This window comes from Mirounga leonina, unplaced genomic scaffold (genome assembly GCF_011800145.1).
Source record: "Mirounga leonina isolate KUSES-001 unplaced genomic scaffold, KU_Mleo_1.0 Mir_114, whole genome shotgun sequence".
Lineage (NCBI taxonomy): Eukaryota > Metazoa > Chordata > Mammalia > Carnivora > Phocidae > Mirounga > Mirounga leonina.
The window spans coordinates 27,273,121-27,287,130 of NW_023270265.1; the positions used below are offsets into that span (position 1 = coordinate 27,273,121).

Genomic DNA, 14,010 nt, shown 5'->3' on the forward strand with positions numbered 1-14,010 from the left:
AAAGCAGGCTTGTGGGCCCTTCTCCTCCTCCTCAGGACCACATGGTGACTGGGTGGTAGTTTTGGGGTACTCAGTTGCTAGACAGGATGCCAGTTCCCACCAGGTTTCCAGCAGAATGGGACACTGGGCAGCAAGCTTACTCAGAAACCAAGTCCAGACTCTGAAGTACCTGGAGAACCTTCCAACACACTCTTTGCTTAGTTTGGACTTGGAGAACTACCCCAAACTGGGCAGCCTTTCTCAAGATAGAAATCCCTCCGTCAGCTCTTCTCCTGGGCTCCTGTGTCAGATTGAGCAACCAAGAGGATACCACCTCCAGAATGGGTCTCTCTGGAAGGTGTGGGCATGCTCCCTTTCTATCCCGATTTCCTGTTGTCCTTGCCAGAAGGTGGGACCATAAGTTTACATGGTTTGAAGGTAATGTCTGGAATTCTGAATCTCCTGGGAGGAGGAGGAGGAGGAGGAGGAGATGCCAGGAATGGGGTCAGGTCCCTGTTTTCAGACACAGAAGTCAGCACTGTCCTTCTCTCTGGTTCTGGGGACTTCCTGTGTGTGGGAAGGGATTAATTGGCCAAGTTACCCCATGACCCATTGGTTCCCTCTTGTAGCCCTGGAGGCCCTATTCCTCTGGGCCTGGAGAGGCTGCTGAGCAGGCCAGGGCCCCGAAGAGAGAAGCAAAAGGAGAGAAGCAACTTCCACATTTGGACCTGGACACTCCAGGCTTGGGTATCTGCCAACTCTGACCCTTGCTGGGAATGATGGCAGACACTGGGGGTCCAGTCCAGAATAGAACTGGCAGAGCTTGTGAGCGGGGGCCAGAAGCAGCCTTGGGGGCCCAGGAACTTACCCAGCTTATTCATTCCAGGTGCCAGTCAGCCATGCCTCCTTGGGAGTGGAAGCTCTGAGGAACTCACCTCTCACAGAAGTTCTGAGCCTTTGATTGACTGTCTCTGGTTGGTACCAGGCTGTGTAAGGGTCCCCCAGACTCCATGAGCTTTGGATTCCTTCCTGGCATGACCCATGTAGGTGGGGCCCCAGGGTTGGGACTTCAGGGTTCTGAACTAGGGTGCCTATTCTGAGGCTGCCAGGAGCCCCTGACTAAGATCAGGCCAACAAAGGCCAGCTCTGGGACTCTCGTTACTGACAGAGAGGCAGGACTCAGCACCTACCCTCCAGTCCTGCCTCCCAGCCGGCATGCTCCAGCTTGAGTCCATCTCTGAAGTCACCAAACGCCCCATGCCATCAGGCCTCTCCAGGCTCCTCCAACACAGCCACCTTCTCCTGCCTTATGCCCATTATTCTTCATAGCTGGTATGCCCGATGCCATCCTGCAAGGGCCAACCTCCGAGCACCATCCTGGTCCCGCCAGCTGGGCTTGCTCCTATCTGTTCTATCAAACTAAGCCCCTTAGCCTGACTCCCAGTCCTCCGTGTCTGGCCTCCTCCTGACTTCGGCAGAAGCATTCTATCTAAAGCACGGTCTTTAGTTGTCCCCAGACAGGCAATTTCCCTGCCAGCCTGCCCCTCCCCTCCTCTAGGCAACCTTCTCTGACTGCCTCAGCCCTGTTGGTGGCACACAAGTCACCATTTAGTTGTTCCTAATGAGTCTTGTCACCTCTGTTTATATCCCGATAGCCTGTTCTAGGGCAGGGCCCACAAGAGCTGCTGATGGGGAGACAGGCGCTCCTAATGCCTGACTCCATGAATTCTCTTACCCACCCACCCCTGCCCCCTTCTGAGCTCAGGAGCTGACTCAGGCCAGCCCGTCTAGAGAGCAGTTGTCTTTCTGGGCCCCCATTCAGCTCCCATCTCCATCCCCACCCGGGTGGAAGGCAGGCAGGGACTGCAGCCGCTCACAGACACTAGGGAGTCGGAATGTCAAGTGCACTTTACTGGGCCCCTGGGCCTTCAAATGCTGTCCTTACCGAGCCTCGGTTGCCCCCTCCCCACACCTCCAGCTGCAGAGGAAGCGGGCCGCATAGGAGTCCATGTGGAGTAGCGCATTCTCTTGCTCCAAAGGGTCTTAGGTGATGCTCAGCCACAGCTGTTTGCCCCTTCCCCTGCAGCCCCCGCCCCTTCCCCTGCAGCCCCCGCCCCGCCCCCAGCAGCCAAACCCTCCTTGGGTAGGGAAGAGGGGTGTCATGGGCCTTCAGCACAGGAAGCTGGCTTCACACCAGCACCTGTTCTTGCTTAAAATGGGTCAAGGGGCCGTGTACAAAACTCTACCAGGGGCACTGGTGAGGTAGAAGGACAGCAGTCTGCTCCTGTTGAGGAGAGGGCCAGGCCAAGCCGAGCCTGGGAGCCAGGCTGGCCCCTTCCCTCAGGCCCAGGTGGCTGAAGTGGTGAGGTTCAGCCTACTAAGGCTGGAGCCAAGTACTGGATGGCCAGGTGGGGCAGCCAGTCCAGCTTGGCGCCTCCTTCCCCCCAGCCGTGGGTCACCAGTCCCGCTCAGCTGGTTCTCGGTAGGGTAGGCCTAAAAGCCTGAAGACATCCTTCTCAGTGGGGGTGGGCAGCACTCGGCCAGGCCCCACCTTGAGGCCTTGGGTGTCTCGGACCACAGAGGTGCTGAGGGCATGCTCCGACAAGCTCATGCCCTTGGTCTTGGCCAGAGCCCGCATGGAGCGGTTGAAGTGGGCAGAGCCAGTGAAGTAGAGCAGGGCACAGGCAAACTCGCTGTAGGGCACAATGATGATGTCCAGTCGTCGGTGCCGCCGCCCCGGCCCGGGTAGCTGGCACACCCCCAAATACTTCTGCTGCTGGCCGTTCTCCTCCTGGCTCACCAGGTCATCTGTCAGGAACCCTGGCGCAACATCAGAAGGCCGCTGGGAGGGCAGGGAGCCAGGCCCGGGCTGCCCCGTCCTCCCAGGTCTCTCCTGTTCATCCCTGGGTCCTCCATTCCCAGCTCACAAATTTCGTTGCTGGCTGACCTTGCCCTCTCTGGGCCTGCCTCTTTAAACCATGCATAGTCATTCCTCCTCATGTCCCCCTGCAGTGTCACAGGCAGGTGAGATGAACCTCGACCTGCAGGCAGTAGTGAGCACCTATTACTGAGGGGAGGAGTGGTGGGCTGTTTTGTCTCTTCCCTGCAATGGCTCTGGCCTCGAGGGAGAGGTGGTATTCTCACAAAGCAGCCCTCCCCTGCTTCCTGCCTAGAGCTTGCGACTCTGAGCCTCTCCCTCCCAGGGGTCGCCCTCCCTGCACTGCCCTGGCCAGCCCACTCACCCAGAGACAGAGCTTATACCTTGGTGCCGAAGGCTGTCGAGGAGAGGACTGAAGATGCCCTGGTGAGACCGGCCATCCGGGTGAGTGAGCAGCACGTCCACATCACCACAGGTTGCCTTCCCCCGGCGGTAAGAACCACATGCCACACACAGCAGCCCGGGGTTGAAGACCTGAGCTGCTTCCCGGACCTGGGAAAGAGCGGGGGGGAGGGGAGGCAGGGGGCAGCAAGGAGGGCCTGTGGGCCTCAAGCCCTGCATGGAGTTCCTCTCCCAGGGCAGCACGAGAGACTTCCCTGACTTAGGAGCCCACATGTCCAGCTGATGCCCGAGCCAATCCCCGGAGGTGTGATACAAGTGAGGGAAAGCCTCAAGGAGCAGAGCCAGCAATCTACCCTGGGGAATGGCAGTTCTCCAGCTTCACTAGGATGGAAAAGAAAATGTGTTCCCACCACCAGACTCAGCCTGAAGAGCAAGCTAAGAGGCGTATACTCGGATTCTGAGGGAAGGCACTGATCTTTCCTCCTAGGGTTCTTTAAGAGCAGAGAGACACCCCTTCTCTCTGCCCCTGCCCCGACCCATGTGCCCAGGTCTGTCCACTTAGGACAAAGGGCCAAATGCCTGGAAGCCCTCTGCCAGGTCTCAGCAGCCCCAGGTATGGATCTAGAGCTAAAGGCAGAGTGTGTGAGTTGGGGCTTGAGGCCTGAGCAGGTGGCTAGCAGGGTGCCCCAGGCCAGGTCTAGGGGGAAATGGAGCCCAGAAATACAACTGTACCTACAATAAAAGAAAAGAAAAAAAAAAAGCGAAGAGGGAGGCAATTCTGAGCCAGTGCTCACACCCTTACTTGGAGGAAGGAGGCTTGGTGCTTGGAGAGGGAGCCAAGAAAGAGGGGGCTGTCAGCTGAAGGATCATCCCTCACTGAGGGAAATAAGCCCATTAGCCTCTACCCCAGCGACATGGAAGCCTTTCGTATGCAGATGGCCTCCACGCCTTTACCCCAGGACACTGAGATTTCTGGGACCCTGGATACTTTGGCCAGGACACCTCAATTCTCCTGACAGGCCAGGCTCTGCTAATCCCCTCACTCCCTTCTTGAGCCTCCCAAGAGGATGGGAGGAGACCTAGGATGAGTAATCCCATCAAAAACTAAAGCTAGAGCCCTTCAATGCCATGTGGGAAGCCCCTTCCAATGGGCTGGGGGCTGAAGGCTCACCGGGACATTCTCCGTGCCTGGACACCGTGGCTGAGTGACAGTGTCATCACTAGCACCAAGGCCTGGTGATGGATGGACAAAAGGGCCTGTTCATCCATCCTGTGCCAGCTCATAGTCCCATAAAGTAGAGCGTGGAGGCTGGAGGCCTGGAGTAGAGCTGGAGGCTGATTTCAACTAAGGTGGGCCAGGGTCTCCATACAGTCCTACTTATCAAAACCTGATTCCAAAGTAGCAAACCTTGTCCACAGCAACCAGCCCCTAATCCTGACACCAACTGAACAAATTATATATCTAACCCCAAATATACACTAGTCTCTTTCTAATCTAGGTTTTATAGGAATTTAATCCCTAACCCAACTTTAAATCAAACCCTAATGTTGGCCAAATCTTATTTTTAGGGCAACAACAAATCTTAACTAAAAGCATCCAGTACTAAGAAAACCCTACTCTTAATTCAGGCCTAACCTTAATTCAACTCACCCTAAGCTTTCCTCTGACCCCAAACCTAATCATACTGGCACTGTGCTTCTACACCAACTCTAACCCAAACCCTGAACCAGCCTCAGGTTGTAGGGGGCTGGGTGGAGGGGGGATCCTTCAGAGGGTCTGCACATCTGGAAATAGAAAACTTTGTACATCTGCACAAATTTTGGAGACAAAGAGTCCATAGTTTTCATTGGGTTCTCAGAAAAGTCTGTGAATCAAAGAACATTAAGAACCTCTGTCCTGACCCACCCTGACCTAATCCAGTTCAAACCGCAATATCCTCAAGTAGTTCTGACAGTAATCCGCCTCTAATCCAGCCCTAACGCCATGCTAGCATCTAAACCAATGCTTACTCTACCCTAATCCAGAGGCCTGCTGTTACAGCCCTTCCCTACCACAGCCACCCACACTTCCAGCTTCAGTCTCAGCTGGCCCTATCCCCACTGGTCCCAACCTCTGTCTCACAGCTTCCTCCACCTGGCTCCCCAGCTGAGGGATCAGGTGTTCTTGACTTCGAACCAGGTCCTGACCTTATAGCAAGGCCTGGCTCTCCTCACTGCTCTGGGACAACTGCTTACTGTCTGCTCAATCTCTGTAGCCTCCTCCCGGGGTATGCGTTCCAGGAAGTCATCATAATGCTTCAGGCCAATGGCCTGCTGGGTAGTCAGGGAGGCCTGGTTGCGGATGTCTTCTAGGGTCCGGAAACCCTGGAAAAAACAAGCCAGATGAGGAGGCTATGAGCAGCCAAGACCAATGGAGAGGCAGTGAACGAGCACATACACAAGGCTTCCATCACCCCCAGATTCCAAGGAAGGCCTGAGGCAGGATCAACCCCAGGAGTGGTTGGATCTGTAATCAGCGGGACTCAAGAAAGGTAGGGAGCATGGGAGACACACCCCAATCCAGCTCTGCCACAACCCTAAAATACTGGTTCATAAGTCCGTTGGTCTGGGGGATTCTGGGCATCACCAGGTTGGGGAACCATTGATCTGGATACTCAGCCTTGAGGCCTGATCTTCTCAGGAAGGCCCTTGCTAGTCTGGGAGACAGAGAAACACACTTCCTGTCTCTCTGCCTCCTTGATTAATTCCTTGAGGCTATCAGGCAACAGGGCAGTTCTGGGAGCAAGAGAGGGGTCTACATGAGCCCTAGTCCCCTTGAAAAGTGGTCTCCCTCTAGTCCTGGTTCATTCCCATCAGAGCACAGGGTATGAAAACTAGGGGGCAGGACCTCTGAGAAAGTAAAACCGAAGTGGGTGCTGGGACATGGTGTGACCTGTTGGTACCACATCTGGGCAGTTTTGGTTCCAGCTCCCCAGATGTTGGAGAAGAGCTCCAAGACAGGCACACTCTCACTGATATGGTCCAGCTTCCGCAGATGCCCGCTGTCCAGGATTTCTGCGATTTTCTCGGCCATCCGCTTTCCAATCCCGGGGATACCGAAGGCCTCCTGGGGATAGGGGGAGGCAGAGGCAGGAAAAGCAGAGTGAGAAGATGGGAGGTGTAGAGCCAGCGGTGGGTTAGCAGACTCCTTTAGCAGATATCTGAATAAAAGCCAGCTTGGCCCGTTAGCAGCTGGTGTAAAGCCTGGGCACAAATGAAGATGAGAAGTTTGGATGGGATGGGCTGGGTCACTTGTCTTTTGGTTCTCAGAGGAATGGAGATCAGCACAGCAAGTAGAGAAAAGGCAGCAGTGACCACACTAGTCACCACTGTCATGGCAACAGTGAGAGCGGGGCATTCACTGAGGCCTTTCTGCGGATCAGGTCCCGCACTGCAGGGAGCATGGCATTTGGTCCTCCAGGAGCACCTGAGTCTCTCACTAGTCTTAGTTCCTTTTCATTGCTTAAAGAGTTTAAGTAACTTGCCTAGAATCACACAGTTAATGAATGATGGGAACCAGAATTCAAACCCTGGTCTGTTGGCCTCCAGAGTAAACTTTTTAAAAACTTTTTACTATGGGAAAAATTCCCATAGTAGAGAGAACAGTATAATGAACCCCCATTACCCGTCAGCAGCTTCTATAATTATCAAGGTTCTATCAATCTGCTTTCATCCATCTCTCCATTTTATTTCTTTTGTGCAAGTCTCTGACATCATAAAATCTTAAGCACTCCACCTGATCCCCACTTGTGACTGGTGCCCAGTAAACAGAAAGCCCCCCATCTCCCCGCATCCCCTGCCCTGGCCCCCAGGTACCTGGTAGGAGGTGACAGGCTTGTGGAAGCTCTTGAGGGCATTGATGGCCTTGGCATAGCCCAGGGCCCTCCACTTGTCTCCCTGAACACTGTAGGCTTTCGCCAGCACTTCCAGCTTCTCTGTGAGGTGGGGGTTGTGGTTGATCGCCTTCTGGCTCGAAGGCTGTGCACAGACCCACTTATCCAGGCCCTTAGGGGCTGGACTAGGCTCACCATCTCCCTCAAGGAGGGTGGAGTAGTGGCCGCTGATAAAGGCTTCCAGATCAGCTGCGCTAACCTGGGTCTCTTCCTCGTCACTGGTTTCATCATCAATGCCAGGCTTGAGGTAAGGAAAGAGAAGAGACGAGAAATTCATGCCCCCAGCGGCCCCCAGGAGAGCTCCTCAAAGGTGGGGGCTGAGTCTCCTAGTCAGACCCAGGAATGAGGCTGGGTCTCCTGCATCAGACCTGGGTCTCCTTAACTGTGGGGCCATGTTCATTTTGGCTTCCCCCAGTGCCCAGCCCTAGAATCCCCAGTGGTGTGTGGTAGCTGTGGGCCTGGGCAAATGCAGGCATGATGAGTGTTGGGCAGAGCCAAATGGCTTCACAATAAAGAGATCCTTCCTCTGTCAGGGGCCTGGGACCTTCTGAACAACCACCAGGCCCTCCCTGTTTCTGTGACCTAGTTCCCAGGGGAAGGGAGCTCTGAGGGCTGGGAGGCTCCTGACCTGGGCTTGGGTGCTCAGGGCCTCCTCTGTCCTCCGGGGAGGAGATACAGGCCGGGTGGGAGGACGGGAAGGAGAAAGGGCTGTCCTGAGCACAGCCTCACAGGCTCCAGGAGGCACAGAAAAGTCTTGGTCTGCCTTGCTGAGCTGTGGTTGGTCCAGGCACCTGCAGGGATGGTGATGGCAAGTTTAACACCCAAAGGCCTGGCCCTTCCTCTGCTCCCAATCCTCTATTCTGAAATCTTGGTTTTCTAATGTGTCCAATTAAGACAATGAAAGTTATTTTTTTAATAATCCAAGAAGAAAGCTCAAGATGCTGCCAGGAAGCACTTGAGGAAAGACAGAGGCCAGCTCACCTGTTGGGGATGCAGATGCTGAATCCTGCTGTGTCCACTAGCCTTTTCTCCTGCAGGCACAGGCTCAGCCAGGCCGACTTTACCAGCTGAACACCCTGGGGTAGCTGGGTCAGTCGAAGGAGGCGGAGGGCTCGCTCACAGTCCATGCCTTCATCCACCACAATGTGAGTGACCCCTGGGGCCTGGGCAGCGCATATCTGGCCACCATGCTTGATAATTTGCTTCTCAAAGAGTTCTGCCCGGGCTCGCCCAATGCCACTGGGCACAACATGGGCCCGAAGGGAGCTCAACCACTCTGTGGAGGGGACATCCAGATGCCTATTGTCATAACTGTCAGATATGATCCAAACGAACCCTTTACAGTCCTGTGCCCCCAAACAATCATTTTCCTTCCATCCAGAGAGCCAGCCTTCTGGGGATTCTGATGCAAGCATACAGTTAATTTCCCCATGAACCATCACCCGATGTAAGGGGCAAGGATTTCAATATGTCCTGTTCCCTCATGTAACCTAGAACAGTTAAACACTGCTGGAGCACATTGTAGGTATCCTGTATATTGCTTCCTTTGATCATTTATTCTTTCAAGTATTAATAGACACCTACCTCTGCACAAGGCATAAGGCACATATGACTTGCCATTACAGGCCTCATCGTGTAAGAACTACTCCCCTCCCCTACCCGCCACGTGAGCTGTTATTTGTCAGCTTGGCTGCAAAATAATGTAGCTCTGGGAACCTGAGTCTCCCACCCCCTCCATCCCTCTTCAGGCAACCTCCTGGAGAACAAAGGCTTCTGCTAGTCATTTCCTTAGGGACCAGAGAGTATTTTCTGATTGATGGAGGTCTAGGGGTGGGGTAGAAAAGAACACAGCAAGTGGCCTGTCAAAGACTGGGGCCCAAGCCTAGTGCAATGAAGATACAAACCAACCTGCAGGCCATGGACTGGCAGAACCAGCTCTAATATCTGATTCTAGACATAAACAATATAGGAAGCTTGAGGGTTCAAGTACGTGAGGGTTCTGAGGGTGGATCTGCTCACCTCCTGCTTCTTCTCCACCTTCTTGCTTGGGAATCTTTGTAAGTGCTTTTGATGATGGATTGGCATGAATTTTCCTCCGCTTGGGAAATGCCTTCAAGATGCCCCCAGGGTCCATTGAGGTACGGCCAGATCACTGCCTTAGGGTTTTAGGTTTGATCAGGGCAACTGTCATGTAGAAACCCAGAACTGAGGTTACCCAACCCTTTGCCTATGGAGGTGGGCGTCTCTAATGACCAGGCTTTGGGGGCAGTAGCTCAGTCCCTGGGGGTCTCCCAAAACCCAACTGAACTTCAGCAGTTTAGCATAGCACTTACCAGCCTTTCAAAGTCAGAGTACTGGGGGAAATAAGGGGAAGAATGGGACTACTGGGGAACTCTTGAGGGGTACAAAATGATACTCCCCAGAGGGGTTGCTCTAAAGATTCAGTGCAGTGTCTGCCCTGCTGCAGCCCACTTTGAAAGGGCTTTACCAAAAGGGGATGCCAGGCTAGGAAATGGAGCTACATCTTTAGAAAGGGCTTGGGCTCCCAAGACAATTGAAGGACTGAGAGGCCTCTACATATAGACCCCACATGATCTTTATCCCATCACAGACCGGCAGAGGAAACCCTGGTGGTGGCGGGGGTTCGGGAGGTGGGGGAACGCTCTACACCTGCCCCGGTGGCGGGCCTCTTGTCACGGGAGTGCTCAGCCCCGCGGCTGCGGGGAGATGGAGCATAGCCGCAGCAGGTGTGGGGCGCCTTCCGAGCCTGGGGGAGTCTCGGCCTCACAGCTGGGGGTGAAGACAACCGGCAGCTGTGGGGCACCCGCCGCGTTCGCAGCTGGCGCGCGCCAGCGACTCCCAGCTGGGGACCGGAGGAGGGCTGGAGTGTCCGGACCCTGCCCTAGGGGCCCCTCCCCGCCGCGGCGATTCGGTCAGCCGGGGGGGGGGGGGGGGGGGGGGGCGGTCAACTTCAGGCCCCTCGGGTCACCCGCGGGTGGGCACGAGTAAACCACTTACCAGGGCAGCCAATGAGAGCGGACGAAGGGCGTGGCCGGTGGGAAGTGGGGGGGAGGGGGCAAATGCCCAGAACACCTTCCGGGTCGGCCGGAAGTGACCGTAGGCGGAATGGTTGCCATGGCAGCGGCCGGTCGCACGGCTGGGCAGAGGGAAGATGGCGGTCACCGGCTGGTTGGAGAGTCTGCGGACCGCCGAGAAGACGGCGCTGCTGCAGGACGGTAACTCGAGGCCCCCACGAGCTCCCTAGTCCTTTCCCCCAGGCTGCAGCCCTCCGCGCTGGCGCCTCCGCGAAGGGCCTCCGAGCCTGGGACGGCCAAGCTGGAAGGGCCGCGGCTGCCAGACTAGGCCCAGTCCTGTATTGGCAGAGGAGGAAACTGAGGCCCGGAGAGATGACGTGACTGGAACACGCGTCTCTGGATACCTCCTAGTTTCCTCTACACCACTTCGCCCCGCTCTGAGTTCTGTTACTAATAAATATTAACTCCTTTCATATTCGTTATGTCATTTGCTCCCGAGAGCTGTCCCAAGAGGCTGTTAATTTTCCACCCCATTTTACAGAAGAGGAAACAAATGAAAGAGGGTTTTAGACCAGCCCTAGCCCCTTGTCCAGTCAGTAGGGTTCTGTTGCTGAACGCAGCCTGGCGTCATGAAGAGGCGGGAGACCTGGGCTCTAGTTACTACTCTGCCATTAAGTCATAGTTAGCCCCTTTACTTGCTTGGGCCTTATCTTCCTCATCTGTAAAGTGAGCTGATGTCCTTTCCAGCTGTAATGTTTGTAAGTGAACTTCTAAATGTTCCCTGGGGTCTGTAGGGAAAACAGCAAGGGTCCCAGCCCTGTGCTTGGAAAAGGTGGGCATAGGGGGTAGGGAGTCCTGATTTTGTCTCACCCTAGGATTGACGGATGTAGGACCCCCAGTGCTGCAGGGGTCCTTTCCTTGCCCCCCCCTTGGCAGCCAGATGAATTAGGTCTAAATTTCTGTAGCTTGTAGACCAGCTGGAGGCGCACATCCACAGGCAGAGGCCAATCAGGGAAGCACGGAAATTAAAATCACCTGTTCATTTGTTCGTTCGTTCACGCAGCATTTAAGGAGGCTTTTACTATGTACTAGGCTGTGTACTAGAGCAGAGAGGGGGGAAAAAAGATATGTAAATGAATAAGAGTGTGTGTTAAGTAGAGGTTGGAATCTTCTATAAAGTGTATGAGGGCACGAAGGTGGGAATGATCGTCCCTTTGAAAGAAGATCTGCCAGAAAAGGTGATGTTTATGGGTCCTAAAGAATTAATACGGTTTGCTAAGTGTGGAAGAGGGAATGACCCACATGTAAAGAGAGGTATGGATTTGTGGAAGTATATGGCTGATTACTAGGGGAATAACAACATTTTATTTTATTTATTTATTTATTTTTTAAGATTTTATTTATTTATTTGAGACAGAGAATGAGATAGAGCATGAAAGGGTCAGAGGGAGAAGCAGACTCCCCACCCAGCAGGGAGCCCGATGCGGGACTCGATCCAGGGACTCCAGGATCATGACCTGAGCCGAAGGCAGTCGCTCAACCGACTGAGCCACCCAGGCGCCCGGGAATAACAACATTTTAGTGAGGCTTAAGCGTTCCCCCAGTCAAACAGTCCCCCACACTATGTCAGGTGCTAGGATGCAAGGGTGAATAAAAGTTCTCTTTTCTCAAGGAGCAGTGAGGAGAAATGGTGGGAAATGAAGAGGGATTTTGGATAAATTGGGGTATGCTGTGATCTCCTTTGCCAAGCTAAAGATTTTGGACATTTTCTCAGGACTGTGGTTTCTGGTTTTATTGTAAAAAATAGATAACCTAGGGGCGCCTGGGTGGCTCAGTCGTTAAGCATCTGCCTTCGGCTCAGGTCGTGATCCCAGGGTCCTGGGATCGAGCCCCACATCGGGCTCCCTGCACCGCGGGGAAGCCTGCTTCTCCCTCTCCCACTCCCCCTGCTTGTGTTCCCTCTCTCACTATGTCTCTCTCTGTCAAATAAATAAATAAAATCTAAAAAAAAAAAAGATAACCTAGAATTTACCTTTTTTTTTTTTTAAGATTTTATTTATTTATGTGAGAGAGAGAGCATGAGAGGGGGGAGGGTCAGAGGGAGAAGCAGACTCCCCGCCAAGCAGGGAGCCCAATGTGGGACTAGATCCTGGGACCCCAAGGATCATGACCTGAGCCAAAGGCAGTCGTCGCCCAACCAACTGAGCCACCCAGGCGCCCCTAGAATTTACCATTCTAACCATGTTTAAGGATGCAGTTCTGTGGCATGAAGTATATTCACATTGTTGTGCAGCCATCACCACCATCCATCTCCAGCACTTCTTCATCTTCAGCTGAAACTCTGTACCTGTTAAACACTAACTCCCCCATTCTCAGCCTCTGGCAACTATAATTCTACTTTCTGTCTTTATGAATTTGATTACGGCAGGAATGTAACCACCTAAGTGGAGTCATACAATATTTGTCCTTTAGTGACTGGCTTATTTCACTTACCATCCACTTATTTCACTTCAGTGTCCATCTGTGTTGTATGTATCAAGGCTAAATAGTATTCCACTGTTTGTATGCATACATCACATTGTGTTTATCCATTCATCTGTTGATGGACACTTGGGTTGCTTCCATTTGTTTAGCTATTGTGAATAATCCTGCTGTGAACATGGGGGTACAAATATTCAAGTCCCTGCTTTCACTTCCTTTGGTCACAGGATGGTATCTAAACAAATATTTCATCATCTAGGATTTTGTTAGGTTTTTTTGTTAGTAGCATCACAAAACAATGTTGTTGGTCTTTTTTCCCCAAACCAAATAATAATAAACAATAATAATGTTAAGTGTATGGATACGTCTTGTCAAACCTCTCCTATAGATTTACCCTCCTGATGGATGTGTGGCTGTGAGAAGGATGTTACCTCCCTCCCACGAAAAAGCACTGCTATTGGTAATAAGAACCCAATACTCCAAATTTTTTCCAGAAAGAATTTATGCTCGTTATGGAAATATGAAAAATAAGTAAAATCACCCATCAACTACCATCTAGAGATAATCATAATTTACTTTTTAAAAAATATTTTCTTTATTAGAGCACAAACGGGGTATGGCAGAGGGAGCAGGAGAAGCTCCCTAAATAAAAATCTTAAAAAAAAAAATGGGGTGCCTGGGTGGCTCAGTCGTTAAGCGTCTGCCTTCGGCTCAGGTCATGGTCCCGGGGTCCTGGGATTGAGCTCCGCATCGGGCTCCCTGCTCTGAGGGAAGCCTGCTTCTCCCTCTCCCACTCCCCGCTTGTGTTCCCTCTCTCGCTGTGTCTCTTTCTGTCAAATAAATAAATAAAATCTTTAAAAAAAAAAAAAGATTTTTATTTAGTATTTTAGAGAGAGAAAGAACGAATGGAGGGAGGGGCAGAGGGAGAGAATCTCCAGCAGACTCCCTGCAGAGCCCAGCGCAGCGCTCCATCCCACAACCCCACAACCCCGAGATCATGACCTGAGACGGAAACAAGAATTGGATGCTCAACTGACTAAGCCACCCAGGCACCCCCATAATTTATATTTTCATGCATAAACTTCCATATTTCTTCCATGCATGTACACTCATACATGTATTTTGTTTTACCAAAGTATACTAATAAAATTGTTTATTATCGGGGCACCTGGGTGGCTCAGTCATTAAGCGTCTGCCTTTGGCTCAGGTCATGATCCCAGGGTCCTGGGATCGAGCCGCACATCAGGCTCCCTGCTCCGCGGGAAGCCTGCTTCTCCTTCTCCCACTCCCCCTGCTTGTGTTC

The 14,010-nt window shown here is 52.9% G+C and overlaps 2 protein-coding genes across 13 annotated transcripts in view; one reads left to right on the top strand and one right to left on the bottom strand.

The window, feature by feature from the left end:
• Window positions 1-1,872: 1,872 nt before the first annotated feature.
• On the bottom strand, window positions 1,873-10,266 carry POLL (DNA polymerase lambda). Of its 10 annotated transcripts, none has more exons than XM_035027611.1 (9): window positions 10,210-10,266; window positions 9,211-9,375; window positions 8,173-8,467; window positions 7,820-7,982; window positions 7,115-7,432; window positions 6,147-6,365; window positions 5,447-5,623; window positions 3,241-3,409; window positions 1,873-2,799 (listed from the first exon to the last, which is right to left on the bottom strand). In XM_035027611.1, the coding sequence occupies exons 2-9, from the start codon at window positions 9,323-9,325 to the stop codon at window positions 2,435-2,437; spliced, it is 1,821 nt and encodes a 606-aa protein (XP_034883502.1). In that variant the 5' UTR covers window positions 9,326-9,375; window positions 10,210-10,266; the 3' UTR covers window positions 1,873-2,434. The 10 variants fall into 10 exon arrangements, with proteins under 10 accessions (XP_034883502.1, XP_034883521.1, XP_034883512.1 ...); XM_035027630.1 differs by having other exon boundaries at window positions 9,211-9,347; window positions 10,210-10,264; XM_035027621.1 differs by lacking the exon at window positions 10,210-10,266 and adding an exon at window positions 9,862-9,992.
• A 36-nt stretch (window positions 10,267-10,302) lies between these two features.
• DPCD (deleted in primary ciliary dyskinesia homolog (mouse)) overlaps window positions 10,303-14,010 on the top strand; it is an 18,270-nt gene continuing 14,562 nt past the window's right edge. The window contains exon 1 of one of the 3 annotated variants that reach the window (XM_035027672.1): window positions 10,303-10,427. In XM_035027672.1, the coding sequence (XP_034883563.1) occupies window positions 10,364-10,427 (64 nt within the window). In that variant the 5' untranslated portion in view covers window positions 10,303-10,363. The remainder of the gene's footprint in view (window positions 10,428-14,010) is intronic. The other 2 variants (XM_035027681.1, XM_035027691.1) reach the window with 2 other exon arrangements.

What these genes read in the sequence shown, in the direction of transcription:
- POLL (XM_035027584.1), bottom strand. Translation starts at nt 8,630, where the DNA reads ATGGTTCATGGGGAAATTAACTGTATGCTTGCATCAGAATCCCCAGAA. An exon ending in CCCTGAGCACCCAAGCCCAG is followed by an intron (nt 7,433 to 7,819) that starts GTCAGGAGCCTC and finishes CCTTACCTCAAG; the next exon opens with CCTGGCATTGATGATGAAAC. An exon ending in AGCCTGTCACCTCCTACCAG is followed by an intron (nt 6,366 to 7,114) that starts GTACCTGGGGGC and finishes CCCTATCCCCAG; the next exon opens with GAGGCCTTCGGTATCCCCGG.